The following is a 22,098-nucleotide window of genomic DNA, read 5'->3' on the forward strand; positions in this document are numbered from 1 at the left end:
GCAGATCCATCATTTATATTCAAATGTATCTAGAATACATTTGTATCTTCCCTGGTGGCTCTGCCAGTGAAGAATCTGCCTACAATGCAGGTGACTTGGGTTCAATTCCTGGGTCAGGAAGATCACATGGAGAGGGGATTGGCTATTCACTCCAGTATTCTTGCCTGGAGAGTTCCATGGACAGAGGAGCCTAACGATCTGCAGTCCATGGGTCACAAAGAGTCAGACATGATGGAGCAACTAACACATAACTAAAACACAGTCTACATCTGAACAAACAGGTACGTTTCTTACCCTGATCATTATCTGTGCCACATCAAAGTCTGAAACATCATCTAAAATTGGTTGGGTATTTTCTGGTCCATAAGCAAGGCAGTTAAATAAGGTCTGAGAAAAGAAACCAGGTGAAGGACCACCATGAACCAAAGAAATGGCAACCATTTTGCCAGCTTCATAGTAAAGGTTCTCTTTCAGAGCTGTAAATACAGATAAAAGATATCAAATACACTTCTTTTATTAACATGATAACCATTATATATGTAATAAATACATTAATAAATCAGAAATTAAAACATCCAAGCATTAGACAGACATAAAATAATCTAATTCAGACACTATAATAATGTATACTATATAGATTTCAACTAAAATATACAATTTTCAATTCTATAATTTTTTTTTCTGAATACCAAGTAACACCCTGTTGTAGAAAAAGATGTAAATACAGAAAATCTTTTTATAAAATCACCTATAACCTACCACTCTGTAATAAACAGTGTACACACTGTGGTATATTTATGTCTCATGTATATATAAATATATACATAAATAATTTGACTTTTTTCCCACTTTACTGCAAATTTTAAAAATATTATTTGAAATTATTCAAACCTATAGTTAATGAATGCATTAAAATGATTTACTGATATGCTACAATGTAAACCATGTACTTATTACTTGTTACTCCACTTGAGGACCTTTTCAACTACATGAGACACAATGTTATAGTCAACATGTGTTACACATTCTTATTTATACATCTCTGATTATTAGGATAGATTCCTACATATGATATTAGTGGTTCAAAGGATATGAACAATTTTAAGGCTGCTGATATACAAAATAGTACAAATTTACTCTCAACAGTATATGCTACCTTAATTGTAAGATATCATCATAGCTTTCAACATTTTTTTAATGTCTCATTTAAAATATTTTAGCTATTTTGATAAGTCAAAAAGATATCATGTAAATTTTCCTTTATTTTTTTCTAAAAAGTGTTCAAAGTAATTTATTAATAAGTAACATCAACAATAGCTGAAATGGTAATAAAATTCCCTTAACAATAATTTTATATACTACATATTAGTAGTCACATATTACAGATGAAGCAACTGAGATGCAGAGAGGCTAAGCAATTAATCCAAGAATATGAAGCTACTGAAGTAGATGTGTACAAACTAAATTCAAATTTTGTGACTTCAATTCCATGTACTCTCTCCACTATAACAAAACTGCCTTGAGGTAAAACACTGATTACTCGAACCCATTTTTTTTTTTTTAAATAAAGGAAGTGTAGAATTAAACTATGTGTACTGTTCATAGTACTAATGATCCTTGGTAGTTTCTCAATTATTTCAGGTAATGGTGAGGAAATTCTAAAGAAAACATAGAAGGAAGTCAACTGAATGAAATGTCTTCTCGCTCTCTCTCCAATTCCTATTACAGCAAAAGTGGTTATAAAAGTTCCTAAAAAAAGAATGCTAGAATTAACCAGTGTTTCACAATGCCTGTTTTAATTACATTATTTCTCCACCAGAAGTAAAGATAGAAAAGTATATAAAATCTGGAAAAAAAAGAAAATTTTTGAAAGCAAAAAAGTTATGTTAAGAATCTGTTATACGTCGACCCCAAAATTATGTTATACAAATTCTAGGTTGTGAAGAAACATGTGAATTGCAAATTTCAAATATATAAACAAAAAGAGCTCAAAAAATTATTCATCACATTTGGCCATTATATTCAGATGAATTTAAATTAATATAAAGTACATTTTAAAGAAATTACTTCATTATGGAATCACTGGAGGATATTGCTATAGGATATTTTAAATAAAAAATGTTCACTATAAAAATTAATTTTTGAAGTATCACTTCTCCCCTTCTCTGTGATTTATCACTATTTTATTAACAAAGTGATTATACATTTTGACTACAGGTATTGAATATCAATTCTAACCTATCTTTCTTAACACATGCCATATTCAGTATATACAATAATAAAGTAAATAATTACCTTGAGAATTTAAAGACAAGTTCTTTGACAAGGACCCTTCAAACAATGGTGAGTTCTCAAGTTGCTGCATTAAGAGACTTAGGAATTCTTGCTTTGATCCAGGCTGCTCTCTTCCAAAATGATCATTTTCATTAACATACACTATTTCAATTGTATATGAAGGATTAAAGTTCTGATTTCTGAATCCATCTAAGGCACTATTCCAGATATTGGCTTTGTTGATAAATACTTTTTTAGGCTTTTTCTTAACTTGGAATCCTAACTCTATAATTAGAGTTGAGATATCTCTTCTAAATTTGCTGCCTTGCCTATAAAACATGAATTTAGATACAGAGGTAAGTACTCTAAAGTACTTTACATGACATAGCAATTATACAGCCAATAAAAAAATAATAAGAGAAAAGATTAAAAGGAAGTTCTTCCCAAGTTCAGTTCAGTCGCTCAGTGGTGTCCAACTCTTGGCGACCCCATGAACCACAGCACGCCAGGCCTCCCTGTCCATCACCAACTCCCAAAGTCCACCCAAACCCATGTCCATTGAGTCGGTGATGCCATCCAACCATCTCATCCTCTGTTGTTCCCTTCTCCTCCTGCCCTCAATCTTTCCCAGCATCAGGGTCTTTTCAAACTCCCCAACTCCCACCCAAAAACAGGCAATGGTTGCCATGGGAACCAAAAACCAATAAGCTTAGTTCTAAATTCATGATTCCCTCTACCCAATCTTCTACCAAATTAAAAGCATCTAATGTTATAAATCATTTATAAGAATGGTGACAGATGACTATCCCAAATTTGATCAATTCAGCAGATTCAGGTATAAGAGCCAAGAGTTTAAACTCTTACTTCACTGGCCATATTTGCTTAACTGCACCTTATTTCATGTTCACTAGCTCCTTTAAAAGTAGAGCACAGTAATCTCTACTTACTACATAATAGACCTATAATTTTAAGAGATTACATATTTTAATTAGCATTCATAAACCCTCTAAATAGTACTTTTAGTCTATACTATTAATTCTTAAAGTGTGGTCCCAGACAAGTACAGCATCTGGAAACTTGTTAGAAACGCAAATTCTTGGGGCCCACAGCAGATAAACAGAATTGGAACCTCTGAGCATGAAGCCAAGCAATCAGTCTTAAAAAGACTTGCAGACAATTATATGGACTAACTCAGTTGTTCCCTGCCTCAGTTTCTCCATCTGTAGTTGGAATTAATGAACACAAAATAATCCAGTTAGAGGCAATGCCCATGGAACATCTTTCTATATCAAGTTGGGGACTATAGTTTGAAAAGCACTCTTTCAAACTACAGTAAGATCAGCCAATACTCTAAATGTATATAGAGCCAAACCCTGTTAAAATTTTCTCAAAATAAAGTTTTATATTTTTTTTCCAATTCAAAATACATACCTCAGCAGATCTTTACGCTGGTCTCCAGGTGACTGTCTGGATAATTTAGGTGAAGACTCCTCCAACAAACAATCATTTATTCCCACATTAGTGTTGGGTAATGCATGCTTTTTGGCTTTCTGGAATTCGCCTACAGATTTAAAACCCAATGTTAGCATAATAGACTGCTTCCAAGATGGTGCTAGTGGTAAAGAACCCACCTGCCAATGCAGGCAGACGTAAGAGACGCAGGTTCGATCCCTGGAGGAGGGCAGGGCAACCCACTCCAGTATTCTTGGCCTGGCGAGAATCCCATGGACAGAGGAGCCTGGCAGGCTGCAGTCCATAGGGTTGCACAGACTGAAGCAACATAGTACACATGCAAGCAGCATAACAGAAATACAGGAGAAATTTTTTTAATATTCATTTAATGAAACCATCTTTGTTCAAAATTACAAATTACCTGCACTGTAGAGAATACTTCTACATTCCAAACATTCCCAATTTTGTTCCCATGACTGTAGTGAGGAACAGGCTAAATGTGTTCCGCTAGAACCACAACACTGACAGCGCTTTATTTCCCATTTGCTGAGGACATAAAGAGAAGCAGGTATTTACATTCAGTATTAACTTAGTTTAATTTCAACCATCAGCACCACCACATGCCTCACTGTCCATCTCACACACACAACCAAAGAAAGGAAAATTATCTGATTTGATACTGTATTACTTTTTCCTAGTGCTTTTTTTCCTATTTCATTTATTACATTTGTAATCTCCCTGTTTGAATAGTCTCTTTTTAAAAATATTTATTTTTATTTCTTTATTACTGGCTGCACTGGGTTTTCATTGCTGTGCACAGGTTTTCTCTAGTTGTGGAGAGCGGGGGCTACTCTTCAGTTGTGGTGCATGGGCCAATCATTGAGGTGGCTTCTCTTGTTGCAGAGCATGGGCTCTAGGGCTCATGGGCTTCAGTAGTTGCTACACATGGGCTTAGTAGTTGTGGCACACAGGCTTAGTTGTCCCTAAGGCATGTGGGATCTTCCTGGACCAGGGATAGAACCAGTGTCCCCTGCATTGCAAAGTGGATTCTTAACTACTGGACCACCAAGGAAGTCCAATATTCTCTATCTAAAAATATGCAAGCTAAATAACAATGTGAACATGCACATACACCCAAGAATATAAACACTGGAAAGAATATGATTGAGAAGGAAAAAAAATTTTCTTTTATACTTGGAGATGATTATGCTCACAGGGAGACTGCTATGTCAATGTGTCTGATAAGGAAGAAGCATTCAGTCAATATACTGTCTTACCTAAAATACTATCTTCCCTATTCAAGGTAAGGAATTATTTCCTGTAATAAGCTTGCTCAGATACCTCAGATACTGTGTAGCTCACTGGGATCCAGACTGAGTACCTGACCTACACTCATGTTCTCTCATTTGTTCCCTGCCCGCCCGCACTCCCAGCGTGTTCCCCACTGCACTGTGACGTGTGCCAGTCTGCACCCACACTTTCTGTATGGCTGTGGGTTATGCTGTGCAGACTCCTCTCTGTCTGGCTATGAGTACATCGGTCTATATGGGGACAGATGTACTCCCTGAATGTATGGACACGTGGGTGATCAGAGAGGTAGCTGCAGAACTTTCCCCTCTGCTAGGTGTGGGCAAATCTCCTCTGTGGAAATGGCTGTATAGGGTTGTGTCATCTGTGTCTCCCTTCTTCCCCAGGTAGTCCTGCCAACGGAGGATGAAGAGAAAGAAAGATGACAGCTGATATAAATGCTTACACACCAGGCCCAGTTCTCACCCTTTACATGTAAAATTTAATCCTCATAATTTTAGAAGGTTGGAAAAAAGTTACCACCTTTTAAAGAAGAGGAAATCAAAGCAGAGGTGTAAATCACATGCCCAAACAAACTGACACTGCTAGTCTCAGAGTGAGGCTTCCAATCCAGTTTACCTGACTTCAGACCATGATCCTAACCACTACACCATGCTGCCTTTCAGCAAAATTACCTTCCGATCACTAGAATGAGAGGAAGTGAGACTGTAAAGGAAGCATTCAGACACCAAGAATCTGTGTCCTAGGAGAAAAAACAAAGTTGCTACCAGAAAGAAAACTGACTTTGGTAGCAAAGGATTAGATGACCAATGGTACACAAGAAAAATAAATAAATTTAATTATAAACAAAATAACCTACAATGGATTTAGAAAATGTCAATATTAATGAACATATTGCTTCTTAGAACTCTAAAGCATCTTACTGTCTACAAAGCACATTTACATACAGTCTCGTCTCTGCCTCAGCACAACTCTTGAGCGGGGTATTATTAGTGCTTACAAATGAATAATCAGGGTCACCAGATCAAGTAACTTAGGCAACAATACACATTACTCGACATCTTCAATGAGATCTCAACCCTTAATGAATCTTTAGTCTAGTGGCAAAGACAGATTTAAATAACATCAACTGTATTGTAACAAGCACAATGAAGGGAAAATCGAGCCTAGAACAGGGAATCAGTAGTAGCTTCTTGGGAGAAACCTACCAAAGCTGCTAAGCCTTTAGCAAAGTAAGGAGTAAAATCACCTAGCAAAATCACTTTCCATAAGAAATAAGGCTCCTATCATTCTGCTCTGCACCTTGAGTTTGTTTGCCATGTTAAAGTTTATCAAAATTTCCTATATAAATTTCAACAAAATTAATTTTTTACTTTTTACCCTGTATCATAAAAAATAAAAATACTCTTGACTTCCAATACTCTATACACAGTGTGTGGGTTTCCCTGGTGGCTCAGAGGTAAAGAATCCACCTGCCAATGCAAGAGACATGGGTTTGATCCCTTGGTCAGGATGATCCCTTGGAGAAGGAAATGGCAACCCACTCCAATATTCTTGGCTGGGAAATCCCAGACAGAGGAGCCTGGTGGGCACAGTCCATGGAGTGACAAAGGTCGTACATGACTTAGTCACTTAATAACAACAACACAGTATGTACACAGAAGGCACAAAATGATTATCAAGATTACAGCCAATGTATACTGATAAAAGAATAATCAATAAATTTCAAATACCAAGCCTTATTTTTTTTACAGTGATCTAAAACAAATACTGACAGATAATCTAGTTTCTTAACTTCTAGAACAATGTCATCCAACAGAAATATAATGTAAATCATATACATAATTTAAACTTTCCTAGTAATCAGATTTAAAAAGGTAAAAGAAACAAGTGAATTGATTTGAATATTTCTGAAATATAATCATTTTGTCTGATGTAGTCAATTTAAAAAATTATTGACAAGATATTTTAAGGTCTTTTTTTTTTTCCTTAAAAAAGCAGAATTGCATCACTCCCAGAATTCATATGTTGAAGACCTAACACCCAGTACTTGACAATGTGACTGTATTTGGTGATAGGACCTAGAAATAGAAAATAGAAAATTATGGAGACTTCCCTGCTGCTCCAGTGGCCAAGACTCTGCTACACTCCCACTGCAAGGGGCCCTGGTTGGCCCTGGTCAGGGAACTGAATACCACATGCTACAACTAAGAGTTGGCATGCCACAACTAAATACAGAAGATTACACAGCTAAGACCTGGCACAACCAAAGTAAATATATATTTTTTTAAAGAGATGAAATGAGGTCATATGGGTGGGGTTTGAATCCAATGACTGGTGTCCTAATAAGAAGAAAAGATTAAGGCACAGGGGGGGACAACAACTAGAAGGAAGCCACGTGCAAGCCAAGGACAGAGGCTTCAAAAGAAATCAAACCTGCCAATACCTGTACCTTGGACTTGGAGCCTCCAGGATTGTGAGAAGACAAATTTCTGTTGTTTAAGTCACCCAGTTTGTGGTATTTTGTTATGGCACCCAGCAAACTAAGATACATGTTAAATGTTCAATGTGTATTTTACGCTTTCAACACCTCTCAATTTGGAACAGCCACATTTCAAGGGCTCACTGGTCAACTGTGGCTAGTGGCTACAACAGTAAAGCTCTAGAAAACAGAGCTTATGAAAACATACCACAAAAGTTACAATTATGCCAGCTGCAGTAATTCCTCTCTAAACATATGCAAATAAATATTTAATAAACATACCTCATCTCAGATTAAAACTTCAAACACCCTAAGAGCAAAATACTTCACTAGCTAGGAAACCTACTTTCTCAAGTTGAAGGTTTTAAAACGGACACTAAGTACATATGAACTTTCCCATTTACCTATCAGGCACATTATAGTCTCGCCCTTCTTTGCAACGACATCTTCGGACATCACAATGCTCATAGTGCTGCAGAAGCTCTTGGTAAGCATTTTCCTCTAATTCCCAAGATGCGTCTCTGTAAACGAACCAATGTAAAATGGACTTTGGCCTTAAATGTTACATAAAAGGATATTAATCTAAAAATAAACTCGTTACAAACTTAGGAACAAGGATAAAATTTGTTCTTTTTTAGGATCAATCATTCAATTCAAAATATAAATCCATTAATGTTATCTTATCCTACAGTTCATTACTCTCAATGAATTTCAAATGTTAAATGAAAAATTAAGTAGACATTTTCTTAAACTTGTATTTCTCTTAATATTTCACTTCCAATTTTTAAAATTTCAAGTTTAGTACCACTATTTCTGGATTTCTCACCTTTAAATATTAAGAAAATTCTTCTCATACACTTTAAATTTAAACCACATCTTGATTCTCATAGAATTTATACATACCAGTCCAAAGCCTATTATACTTGTGTATAATTCAATGAATATGGTACACAAGTGAGGTGTACAGTTATTAAGAGACTATTAACAACTAATGAGACAGTTAAGTCACAGTGCCTGGTCCCAAGAACTGGCCATCTGAGGAGGAGGAGGAAGTGGTGGTGGGGCAGGCTTTACATTTCCCTTTTTGAAATGGCTGCTTATCTATGAGTAATTAATCAATATAAATGACTATTTCCATTTTCATTAAATTCTACATTTAAAACATGTTTTCATCAAAAGGCTAAATGTAACTCACTTTTCAGGAATATGAATTCCCATTCTCAACATTTCTTTCTGAAATATATCACTATTATTGCATATAGTGCACCTAAAGAAAAACACTCCTGCATTTATTGCCTGCACCTATAGTGGAAAACAGAAAATACATGGTTAATTAAGATTATCAGGTTAGGAATTATATAGCTAACAGAACATGTGCTACTTTTAACAATATACTATGAAATTTTATTTATGTTAGTGGTTCATAAACTTTGTTAAACTAAGTTATCCCACTGCTAAAATTTGGAGATATTTCTCCCAGTGGGAAAAAAATATTAAGCCAATGAATTGACTGTTCTTTACATCTCTCACCCATGTGTTTCTCAACCTTTTGTATCTAATGTCATTCCTGTTCCCAAAAATTGTGTTGTCCATCACTCTCTGTGAATAAAACAGTAAAAATCTTTGGTTACTTAATCTAGGAAGGATGTTTAAATAAATGATACATATAAAGCATCCTTGGTTCTGTTTTTAACTCAATCTGTTAGTTTTCTTCCCAAGGAAGAAGCATGAAACCCATTCTTACTGCCTCAACAAATACAAATACAGAAGCAGCAGGCAGAAGATATTCAAGAGGAAGAGTAACCAATTCTCAATTTAAAAACTAGAAGCACACATTTATTTAATATTTAATCCCCACAATATAGGTGCCAAACACTAGGCCTGTACTAAAAACAAACATAAAATGACTTAGATTCTGTTCCAAGGAGTTCTTATGAGTAGGGATACAGTATAAAACTACTTTTAGAAAAAGTACATACAGTGAGAGAAAGGGAGAAGTACTGAAGTTTATTTAAGAGTCTGGCAAAAATGTCACAGGAATGGTAAGGTCAAAGTTAAGTTTGGAAAAAATAGAGATGTGCCATGAAAATAGGATAAAAGATGACACAAGGAAAGGGAACAGCACATATTAACTCTCAGAGGCAAAAAGAGTACATGTGATTGGGGAACTTACTCACAATATCCTTAAAGATTACATGCTGACCATACTGAACTAAGTAATAAAAACACAAAGATAAGTCAAAGTCAGTAGTGTGAAGAACTGACAGGGAATAAGGCATGTAGGAGCTAACAGGCTCCAGCAAAAGCCTAGTTAATAAAAAAAAGAAAAACTGTCTGAAGTGAAATCACAAAAGGCCTAAGATTCAAGGTAGCAAAAAAGGATACACAAAAAATATTAAGCAGACCTGAAAGACTTGGGGAATGATTTGTGGATGGTAAAGAAAGAAGTGAACAAAGAAGAATCCAGGTTCAAACAACTACAATGTAGCACACACACACCATGTGAGAGGAAAATAGCAAGTTATTAATGAAATCTCTGCTGAACCTAAAGGATCTTTGAGCAGTGGAAACAGAAAGAAAAACAGCAGACATGAAGGATACCAAGAAGACCACAACAATGACGGAGAAATCCAAACTGAACAAGAATAGTGACAATTCTTTCCATATACAGAATGGAAAATCTATATCAATTTCTTTGATACTAATCTATAGTCTCTCCTCACAAAATCCTAATATATACAGCATTTGTAGAAGTCACAAATAAAATTTGCTTTTCTTGTTCACTCAGTCATGCCTGACTCTTTGCAACCCCAGCAAAGAGCTGCAGCACACCAGGCTTTCCTGTCCTTTACCATCTCTTGGAGTTTGCTCTCACTCATGTCCATGGAGTCAGTGATGCCATCCAACCATCTCATCCTCTGTCGTCCCCTTCTCCTCCTGCCTTCAGTTTTTTCCAGCATAATGGTCTTTTCCAATAAGCTGGCTCTTTGTACCAGGTGGCCAAAGTATTGGAGTTTCAGTTTCAGCATCAGTCCTTTCAATGAATATTCAGGGTTGATTTCCTTGGATTGACTGCCTTAATCTCCTGGCAGTATAGGGCACTCTCAAGAGTCTTCTCCAGCACCACAGTTCGGCGCTCAGTCTTTTTTATTGTCCAGATCTCATACACATACATGACTACTGGAAAAACCATAGCTTTGACAATATGGACCTTTGTAGGCAAAGTAATGTCGCTCTGCTTTTTAATATGCTGTCTAGGTTTGTCATGGTTCTTCATCCAAGGAGCAAGTATCTTCTAATTCCATGGCTGCAGTTACCATCTGCAGTGATTTTGGAGCTCAGGAAAATAAAATCTATCTCTGTTTCCATTGTTTCCCCATCTATTTGCCATGAAGTGATTGGATTGGATCCATGATCTTAGTTTGCAGAATGACAAGTTTTAAGCCAGCCTTTTCACTCTCCTCTTTCACCTTTATCAAGAGGCTAATTCCTCTTTGCTTTCTGCCCTAAAGGTGGTGTTATATGCATATCTGAGGTTGTGGATATTTCTGCCAGCAATCTTGATTCCAGCTTGTGCTTCATCCAGCCCAGCATTTTGGATGATATATTCTGCATAAATGTTAAAGAAGCAGGGTGACAATATACAGCCTTCATTTACTCCTCTGCCAATTTTGAACCAGTCCATTGTTCTATGCCCAGTTTTAACTGTTGCTTCTTGACCTGCATACAGGTTTCGCAGGAGGCAGGTAAAGTGTCTGTTATTTGCTTAAAATTTGCTTAACCACATATAACTCTCATCCTACTGCATAGGTTTGTTCCTCCTTCAACTCTTTGTATTCATGGAGTTCAGAGATTAAAAAAACTTTTTCTTTAGGTATGATTATAGCTACCTAAACTGGGTAGACTCCATTTACTATTTCAGTTAAGACTTGTACCAGAGTGGAAAAGCCACTGAAGCTTCTTCAAGACACATGATTCAAGAACAAGTTCTGTCCGTGTATGCTCTAACCATGTAATAAATAATTGTTAATATTTACATCACAGACAGGTGTCCATGTGGCCATGACATTACACCTGCGTAAAGTAGACCTACATTTTTGTTAGTAGTACTATTTCTAGTTTTTAATGACAGAATTAGAAACTTAGTACTTTCACAGTTCACAAAAAGTCCTAGGCATACTAGATCAAATTGGAGAACCTCTCTGTTTCATTATTAACACAAAATGAGGCAAATCTTATTTGTCCTGGAAAATAACACACTACTATACAAAGTTAACAAGATGATACATTTGGCAGCAATTACATTCAATTCATTCAAATATAACACCTTAATTAAGATAATAACTTTTTAGAGATTCTCACATAATGTGAACTTCTTCTTCAACAGATAAAGACAGTACTTCATGATGTTGAGAATTACACTCTCTGGATCCTTTTACAAACACTATTTCATGAGAATTAATAGAATCTCTACTATTTACCCAACCAAACAGGCTCCATCCTGCCACTTTTAACTGAATAATACTAAAAAGAAGAGTTGAAGGCTCATAAAACAAACAAAGTAATCAAGCTTTACTACTTGGACTACCGTAGTACTATTAAGATTTTGTTGAAATATAAGAGGATTTACAACATCTCCTAACTTAAAAAAAAAAAAAAAACTTTTGTAGGTAATTTGTAATCAATACTAACATTTCATTTTACTAAATAATAATAAAAGCTAAACTTTAAAAACAGTATAAATTTAAGTGAATCCTTTGATAATTGGCATTATCAACAATAACTGCCTATCAATTGACACTTTCACACAAGTATATTACATATTTGATGTTATAAATAATTGGGATCTTTTTAAAATTTTAAACTATCTTCTGAATTGAAGAAACTGCAGATTATTTAATATTGTTTTATGATATTCAATTTACCTGAAAACTTGTCATCAGGTTTGACATACAAGGTGGCTCTCAAAGAACTATAATATATTTCAATTCATTGGACTGTAATCAGTTTAATTTCAAATGTTATGATAAAGTGTTTCTGTGTGTGTGCATGCGTGCACTCAGTTGTATCTGACTCTTTGCGACACCATGGATTGTAGCCTGCCAGATACCTCTCTACACGGAATTTTCCAGGCAAGAATACTGGAGCAGATTGTCATTTCTTTCTCCAGGGGATCTTCCCAACCCAGGGATCAAACTTGCCTCTCTTATGTCTCCTGCACTGGCAGGCAGATTCTTTACCACTGTGCCACCTCAGAAGCGCATGACAAAATGTTTACTAAACTAAAAAAAATAGACCTCTTAACATTAAATTATCCTAGCTTACAACTTATTATTTCACGTATCCTGGTTCTTCTAACTTTAAGCATATAAATAAACTTGGGAATTAAAGACTGTGCATTATTCTTTGTGATATACAAACAAAATCCTTGGGTAAAAACAAATTTTTTTAAGTGTAAAAATACATTAAAAGGTAGTATCTAAAGTATTTACCAAAACATTAACTGTATACTTCAACAGAGTAATTTTACATGTAAAATTTTATTCAATAAAGCTATTTTAAAAAGTTACAAGTAGTAAGAGCTAAAACACGTCTGTTCTAATTCAAATCAACAAGCAGCATACTTTATATCCGAAAATGTTTACACACTATCTTACCTGCAAACAGTCTCTATGAAACCAAGCATTCTTACAACAAGGACTTCGTAACACGCTGTAAGTTGGAATAGGCTCTATAAATTCCAAGCAAATGGTGCACAGTAAGGAGTCTCTACAATTATTAGATGTAATTATTTGAACAGGTCGATGTTTCCAACAAAATGACCTAAAAATGTAAATTAATTAAAAATAACATCTAATAAATTATAAAGCACAACTAAGCTAGCATTACAATTCATATCTAAAAGAGAAAATTCATTTGTCTCTTTCACAATTAACTTACAACAGGCTGGGGAAATGCCACTGTAAATCAGTCTCATCATCTATAAGCAAGGAGAGCTACATTTGCCAAATGTGAACCTTTTGGTGCTGAGATTCACCTCACAGAATTTCAGTAACTAATACTATGTTGAGAATTATGAAATATTGTTAGTAACAGTATACACAACATTTGTACTCAAACCTGAATCAAAGGAACTTATACTTAAAAATATTATTTTAATAACTAAAGTGCAAACAATAATTATTCTTAACCCACTAAATTTATTTCCATTTGCATTTTCTACACTGTAGTTTTCATACATAACAAACCATTAAATAGGTCAAGAGCACAAAGACTAAAAGAAAGAAATCACTCATGATAACAAACACCAAAATTCATAAAATCTTGATGTTTAGAGCTAAACTTAAGAAATGAATATTTTTAGGGGCATCCCAGGGCATAATAATTATTTTTTTGGACTGTATCAAATTTACATGTCTTCAATTTACTCAGTAAGAATACAGATAGCCCTGTGAAAGAAAAGTAAAGTATTAAACCTAAAAAGTAACATAAAATCTAGGATTATATATATAAGACAGAAATTTCTACTGAATGTGAATAAATTAACACTTCCATATTATAGTCTAGGGCTGAAAGCTAGAGGTGAATATTAATCATTAAGGCCATTACAGACATTGTAATTCTCTAAAATACACATATAACCTCAGTGCAACTTTGAAAAGAAATTTTACAAAGGAATGATATAATTAGAGAGATCCATATCCATTTTCCACTTTTCCTTTACATCTTTCATATTTGACAGTTAATTAACTCACGCAAAATTGCCAGTGAACTGGAAAATACATTCTCTCTGAAGTCCACAGGGGAAATGATAACTCCGTTTACATCGGGGTGCAACACATCCAATTGAAGCACCCGTTTTCTTGCAAACAGAGCACTTCTAGAAGAAAATATAAAAATAGGGATTTATAACGCAGAAAATTTGAGTACTATAGGTAAGACCAAGGTATAAATGAATATTCTTTGTGGAGAGTCTGACAATTACTTTCATCATACGAAAGCTGTGATTATAGTATATTAAAGAGATTTCCTGAAAAAAATTGTTTTACTCAGAAACAATCCAATCTAAAGAGTCACTCGTATCACAATTTCTGATAAAGGAAACATCTTTAATCTAATGTGGGTGAGACAACGAAGCTTCTTTTCCTTCCTACCTGCTAAAATATTTTAAACCGAAGGGTTTGTAAACATAAAGATTATACATGAAAGTCTCATTCAAATTTCAACAGAAAATACAGTTAGGAAATATTTATTATATATAGGACAACAGCAAAACAATTCTAAAAAACAATTTGTAAAAAACTGGCGAGGATCACTCTATCTTAAGCAAATGAAAAAGTGTTAAGATACCTATAGTAAGTAGGTTAAGTAGTGGTTCTCCAAAAGTTATGCTCAAGGCCTAATTCCTGGTACCTCTGAATGTGACCTTACTTGGAAACATGGTCTTTGTAGATATGTTAAAGATTTCAAGATAAGTTCATCCTGGATTTAAGGTGGTCCCTATAAGTCCTTATAAGTAAAAAGAGAGAGATGTAAGGCACACAGGGGAAGGCCACATGGAGATGGAGGCAGAGACTGAGGTACGCTGCCACAAAGCAAGGAATGCCAAAGGCTGCCAGCAGCCACTAGCAGAGAAGCATGAGCAGACTCTCCCCCAGAGCTTCCAGAAGAAGTCAATCCCTCTGACAGCTTGATTTGGAGCTTCCAGTCTCCAAAATTCTGAGAGAATACATTTCTGTTTTAAGCGACCCAGTTTGGAGTAATCTTCAAAGCAGCCCTAGGAAATGAATACCACTGCCTCTAACTTAAATATCACTACAGTATATAAACAGAAAAATAATTAGATGAATCAATCATTACTAACATACAGAAGAGTACTTCACATACCTTGGAACCTCTGAGATGATACTGGCCACTAATGAAGGGATTATACTGTCCACCTGTCAAGCACTGCCAGGTTGTAGAAGGATACCTTGCTAACCTGAGTCTCTCCCTGTAAACTGACATATGGAATTCTATTTTAAGGTCACAAATCGAGACACCTCTTCAGGATCAAGAAATTCTCACAGGTTCACAATATACTCAGAGAGGATATGATGTCTTAAGAAAGGCTTTCCAAACAGTACCTGTAGAGGCCATCTTTCATGAAAAGTTTACTATCACCAGAAGATTGAGAAATTTTGATACTAATACTCTCACAAGGCCCATAGGTAAATGCCACTGTTACCCTTTTCTCCAAGGTTTTTTCCCTTATGCCTTAGAACCTCTACTTTATCACCAGAAGACTGAGAAATTTTGATAATAATACTCTCACAAGGCCCATAGGTAAATGCCACTGTTACCTTTTTCTCCAAGGTTTTTCCCTTGTGTCTTAGAACCTAGAACCTCTACTTTATCATTACCTCCCCTGTATTTTGGGCTTCCATAGTAGCTCAGATGGTAAAGTATCTGCCTGCAATACAGGAGACCTGGGTTCAATCCCTGGGTCGGGAAGATCCCCTGGAGAAGGAAATGGCAACCCATCTCAGTATTCTTGCCTGGAGAATTCCATGGACAGAGGAGCCTGGTGGGCTACAGTCCATGGGATTGCAAAGAGTTGGACACGACTGAGCAACTAACACACACACCCCTGAATCTTGAATATCCTTAAAAATAACCACTTTCATATCTCTGTCTCAACCAAAGTAAAATTCTCTGAAAGCTTCCCTTATAGAACTTCTTTTATGAAGCTGCATAGTTTCATACTCCTTAATTTCCAGACTTGGCAAGGAGTGAACATGAAATATAGATAGAGGTATGGAGAAGGATAAACAGAACATGTTTTAAGTTCTGTGCTGCAGACTGTAGGCCATTACTCTACCTTCAGACTTAAAAAGATCTGATCCTTGAACCTAATGTCACCTAACTTAACTTCCTCCAGACTTTGGCACCCTCCTCCCTATTTTAATTCTTGCTATCATTCTAAATGACTTCTGCATTGATAGGACAATCTTTCTTTCTTTTTTTTTTTTTACTTCCTCAATTAAAATGTGTCAATGCACTTTATCTCCACTTTAGTGTAATGAAGAGACCCTCTCATCAGCCAAAACTGCTCCACCATGGAAGTCATCAATTCCAGTACCACATTCCCTGAACAGAAACCCCTGTACTTTCAATCTTCTCATTCTCTAACTCTCATTATTTCTACTCAGAACACATGGAGACCTACAGTCCATTCCCTCACATAATAACAGCCATCACACAGAAGATTCACAAACTGTAACTGAATGAATAAAGAGTTAAAAGTTCAGAATACTCATCTTCGAGAACAGGAGAAGGCACTGAACATAAACAAACTGTATCACAGGAAGAGCTACAAGATATGAGAAGACCATAAATTACTGGTCTGTATAGCTGTGTAATTGCCATCTCAAGCTATCAATCCAGCCCAGCAACTGAGGTGTAAGAATGAAAAGTAAATAACTGGATTGCCTCAGGATAGAAGGTCTGAAGAATAGTTGAGTGGAAGTAAGATTATAATTCTGATGATAAGAGTGGATGAAATGATGGGTAGGTTGGAAGAAGACAAGAAGTGAAATCAGTATTGCCACACATGTTATCCAAGGTTGGTTTAGCTCTTTCATTTGCAAAAATACAAAATGTTCTAAAATTTACTGTGTTTAACAAAAATAAGAACATAAAATCAATGTCTTATCAATTTATAGTAGAGAAAGTGATGGAAAAGACTTCCTTAATGCTGACAATATTTATGGTGCAATGAGTAAAGTAATTTACTTACCAGTTTAGAAGCCCTAGTCACTTCTTTCCTGATATCTTCTATTAGAAAACCATAAACTCCTTCTTCTTCTTTACCCCTCTGCCAAATTCCACTTGACATCAACTATGAATATATTCTCAATTAGAAAATAAACTCTAAGAAACTTGTTTGGAATAAAAAATATATATCTATAATGTTCCAATAAAAATGGATATAAAACAATTCAAATTTCAAGTATCTCTTACCTATAAGTTATTTTTCATAGTCAAAGTAAGAGGCTACTCATATTCTTTGATTTCAAAGACACTATATATCAACAGGTTATATAACCAAACTGGTTTCTAAAAAGTATCACAGAAAATAACAGGGAAAGGGAAGGAAGACAAACAATAAACACTTATGTTCAAGTTTTAGGTGGGAAAAAGTGTCAAATACTGAAAGATGTATATGTAATAGTAATAAATACTATGGAGATAATTATCAGTAATATTTCAGATTAACTATAAATCCAGCTGGATTCTAAATCATAAAAGATGTAATTATAGACAATCTATTGAATTACAGTTAATGAAAATAAATTTTTAAAAATAGGTTTTAACTTCAGTTTAAATATATTAAGGGTACATGAATCAAGGAAAAAGCATGAGACTGTGAATAAGTACTGGCTTGCAAACCAGGATCTGTGCCCAACTTTCCAGAGCCCTAGGCAAGTAATATAGTGTTTCTAATATTAAACACAAAAATAAAAACAACAGACTTGGTTGTTTCCAAGTCTCTCAGCTCTAATATTCCATTACCATTTATAATATTACTATACCGTTCACAATGAAATGCCAGTCTTGTAAGTGTTGAGCCAGGGTGAGCATGTTTTGGGATTACTACACTCATTAATAAAATAAGGAAGAACATAAGGGAAATTTTGATATGACCAAGTTAAATATATTAAATAACTCAATAAAACTTCAGACTTGTGATTAGAGGTTTTAATCAGTGTATCTTAAAAAAATCCCAGAAGGGCCATTGATTACTTAAGAATTGAGAAAAAAAAAAACAAAACTAAAAAAACCAACCCACTGACTAATAGAAAAATAGCTCTCCTAATTCTATTACATAAAAAGTAAAATGAACTCTTTAGAAATATAGAAAGGTTTTCTTTTGTGATACAAACTATAAGGCTCTGTGTTGTTGTTTATTCACTAAGTCCTGTCTGACTCTTTTGTGACACCATGGACTGTAGCCTACCAGGCTCCTTTGTCCATGGAATTTCCCAGGCAAGAGTACTGGAGTGGGTTGCCATTTCCTTCTCCAGGGGATCTTCCTGACCCAGGGATTGAATCCACATCTCCTGCATTGGCAGGCAGATTCTTTACCACTGAGCCACTTGGGAAGCCCTATAAGACTCTAAGCCCTATATGACTCTAAGACAGATAATTTGAATGTCAACTTCATGTTCCCTTAAGTCTAGGTACAAAGTAATTAGGTCCCTAGACCAGTTTACAAACCTTAGAAAAACACCAAGAATTTATGTTAGATGATTACTCAAGGAAGCATCTAAGTTTTAACATGGATGCTGTTCTAAGAATAAAAATATGCCCCTAAATTTGTTGATACTCCTCGCTTAAAAGTGGTGGGAACTAATTTCCTTCCCCTTAACTGTGAGCTATAATTATGACTCACCTCTAACAGAATAAAGGAAAAGTAACAGTGGTATACAACTATAAAAACTACGTCATATAGTTTCATCTTGGTTTATATCTATCCCTTTCTTCTATTACTTGCTCTGGGAGAAGCCAGCTGTCATGCTGTGGGCAACCCTATAATGGTGCCCAGGAAGTAAGGAACTGAGGCCTCTTGCCAAGAGGCAAGAGGAACTGAGGCCAAAAGCCACAGAAGTGAGCCACTGGAGGTGGATACTCCAGTCTATCAAGCTTTCAGATGACCAAACCATGCTGACACATCAACTGCAGCCTCATGCAGAAAAGACCCTGAGCCAGAACCATCCATCTCAGCCAATACCAGATTTGTGTGCCCCATAAACCACTTAAGAACAGAAAGAGTCACAGATGTGGAAAAGAAACTTATGGGCACCACAGGGGAAGGGTGAGGGGGTGGGGAGAACGGGAGGCTGAGACTGACACGCACACTGTGACGTTAAAAACAGGACCCGCTGTCTGGCACGGGGAGCTACTCAATGCTCTGCACCCTACACGGGAAGCGAATCGAAAGAAGACGGGACACATGTACATATGTGTAACTGACTCACTTATAAGCTGCTCAATTTCACTTATAAGCTGGACAATTAGTTAAGCAGCAATATATATCTATTACAAGCGCCAAGGAGTATTGTATATACTCATGTAACCATAGCATCATGCTAAGGCAGGGACGGTACCACTAATATCTTAAAGCAGATTCAATGAGATGAGAAGTTGGTAGAGGGAATGGGGAACAAATGAGAGACAATTCTCAATATGTCATCATTTTTTCTTGCAACTGAGTGATCCATAAATTAACCTATATCCTTTTCCACAAATATTTATTACCTGTAGTCAGAATTTATCTTTTCAGGTTCTCTGTGAAAGAAAATACTTTTATTTTACTTCCTGAGCCTTCAAACAGGTCCTTTCTGAGAATTATCATTAGCAACAATGAAAACAACAAAGTTACAAAATGAACAACTCCCCTACACAACTAACCATTTTTTACTTTTTCCACTGAGGCCCCAAAGGGTTAGAAAAAAATAAGCAGGTGATGATGACAAGTATTTCTATGCATCAAGTAATTTCAGAATCTTAGAATTTTATAAATGAAAAATCTTATTTTTACATAGCAAAAAGAGATCCAGGGAAGTTAAATGACTTATCCATTTCTCAGAAACCAGCCATCAGGATCAAATTTTCTTCTTTAGAAGAATACCAAATTTTTAGGATTTAATTAAAAATTATACTCACCAAACAATAGTAATGTACAGTAAGATTCCATTTCTCATTAGTTTTCTTTTCTCCATATTTAATAGGACAGTCATCATTCTTTCGACAGAAAACACAAGCTAATAGTGAAAAAAGTAATAGATGTAAAAAAATTTAAACAAAACCCAAAAAAAAACCCCCTATGGAATTGGTGTTTCTCTCAACGATGTGTTCAGTTCTTTTTGAGAACAAATTATATTATATTGTTTTCAGTAAATTAAGACTCTCAATACCTACTTCTAAAACAATGTGACTTTACATTTTTAAATTACTCTTTTTAACAACAAATGCCAGTGTGTTGTTAAATTGGCAACTCATTGAAAACAACCACTTAGTAAACTCTAAAACTTCATCTCTCCACTAAAGCAATGATAATGCTGCCAAACCCATCAGAATCAACTTTTCAGAAACTCTGAAATCTGATTTAAAAACTTGAAATAATGAGAAAAATGCTTAATAAAGAAACAAACTGCCAAAATTTGATGACAGATCTGTGGCATTTTAACTTACCTGCCTACTATCCCTCACTCTCCAACTGGGCAATGGCCTTAAGCCCAGGGTCAATATGCATTGTTCCTTAGGCCATATTCCTGGTGTGGACTGTCTAAGAGGAGGTAGTATGGACCTTGTTAGAGAAACGTGATTGTGTGTGTTCTGACATGTATGGTGGCTCCCCAGGGGATGGGCTCAGATGCCTGCCCTTCTTTCATCTGTGTAAGAACGTTCTCAGGGCTGGAGTCTGACTGTCAAAAGCATTTAAGACAAATATACTAGAGGCAGCAGCTTGAAGCAAAGGATAACAGAGCAAGTAGGCAAAGACCAAAAAGGCTAGGAAAGAAGAGTCTAGTAAAGGAAGACACATGGGGAGATAAGGGCTCTGAGAAGCTCCCATATATACCAGGGAATCTAGAAGGACATCACATGCCCAGGGCTGGATGCATGCTCAGAAATGACCCTAGGAACTTTAAGCTTTCACCTCTGGCTGATCTTTAGGCTTGTAGACTCATAGAGAAAGCCTATATGGAAAAGGAATGATCCCAAACCAGTAACTTTATTTTAGCAATAAAGAACTAGAAAAAGAACACACTAAACCCAAAACTAGCATAAGAAAGGCAATAATAGAGATAAGAACAGAAATAAATGACATACGGAATAGAGAGAATAAATGCAAAGTTGGTTCTTCGAAAAGGTCAACAAAACTGGCAAACCTTTAGCCAGAAAAATAGAGAAGACTCAAAACTTATAATGCAACTACAGAAATCAAGAGTGTGGTACTGACATAAGGACAGACATACAGATCAATGGAAAAGAGTCCAGAAAAATTATCTCAGGCATCAATGGTCAATTAAATTTTGAACAAGGATTCCAAGATCATTCAATGGGGGAAAATAGTCTCTTTAACAAAAGGGGCTGGGACAACTGGAAAGTCACATGCAAGATAATAAAACTGAATCCTTCTCCATAAGCTACACAAAAATTAACTCAAAATAGATCAAAGACTTAAACATAAGAGTCAAAACTATAAACCACTTAAAAGAAAACACAGGGGGAAAAAAATCTTCAAAACCTTGGTTTGGCAATAGTTTTTCAGACACCACATGACACCAAAAACAAAAGCAATAAAAGAAACAAAAAAAAGATAAACTGGACTTCATCAAAGTTTAAAACTTTTGTGCATCAAAGAAAACTATAAACAAAGTGAAAAGTCAATCTACAGAATGGTTAAATACATTTGGAAATCATATACCTTTTAAGAGTCTAGTGTCCAGAATGTGGTAAGCTTTACAACCCAACAAGAAAAACACAACTCAATCTTAAAATGGGACAAAGCATCTGAATAAACATTTCTCCAAAGA

The 22,098-nt window shown here is 35.5% G+C and overlaps 1 protein-coding gene and 1 long non-coding RNA gene across 10 annotated transcripts in view; one reads left to right on the forward strand and one right to left on the reverse strand.

Moving 5' to 3' along the window:
- Positions 1–22,098, forward strand: part of LOC110126876 (uncharacterized) — a 51,654-nt gene that overhangs the window by 21,590 nt on the left and 7,966 nt on the right. The window contains exon 3 of one of the 3 annotated variants that reach the window (XR_011491833.1): positions 5,421–10,098. The exons of 1 other annotated variant lie outside the window; for it this stretch is intronic. This is a non-coding gene — a long non-coding RNA (uncharacterized lncRNA). Of the gene's footprint in view, positions 1–4; positions 40–5,420; positions 10,099–22,098 lie in introns of those variants that run through there. One more of the 3 variants, XR_011491834.1, reaches the window with a different exon arrangement.
- Positions 1–22,098, reverse strand: part of G2E3 (G2/M-phase specific E3 ubiquitin protein ligase) — a 69,364-nt gene that overhangs the window by 20,183 nt on the left and 27,083 nt on the right. For 6 of the 7 annotated variants that reach the window (XM_020876778.2, XM_070478057.1, XM_020876780.2 and 3 more), the window contains 10 exons: positions 20,225–20,322; positions 17,295–17,396; positions 14,272–14,396; positions 13,174–13,339; positions 8,712–8,818; positions 7,921–8,037; positions 4,148–4,272; positions 3,706–3,835; positions 2,296–2,603; positions 295–476 (listed from right to left, as the gene is read on the reverse strand). In XM_020876778.2, the coding sequence (XP_020732437.1) occupies positions 295–476; positions 2,296–2,603; positions 3,706–3,835; positions 4,148–4,272; positions 7,921–8,037; positions 8,712–8,818; positions 13,174–13,339; positions 14,272–14,396; positions 17,295–17,396; positions 20,225–20,322 (1,460 nt within the window). The remainder of the gene's footprint in view (positions 1–294; positions 477–2,295; positions 2,604–3,705; positions 3,836–4,147; positions 4,273–7,920; positions 8,038–8,711; positions 8,819–13,173; positions 13,340–14,271; positions 14,397–17,294; positions 17,397–20,224; positions 20,323–22,098) is intronic. The other variant, XM_070478058.1, reaches the window with a different exon arrangement.

Source organism: Odocoileus virginianus, chromosome 16, assembly GCF_023699985.2.
Source record: "Odocoileus virginianus isolate 20LAN1187 ecotype Illinois chromosome 16, Ovbor_1.2, whole genome shotgun sequence".
In the NCBI taxonomy this organism is placed as follows: domain Eukaryota; kingdom Metazoa; phylum Chordata; class Mammalia; order Artiodactyla; family Cervidae; genus Odocoileus; species Odocoileus virginianus.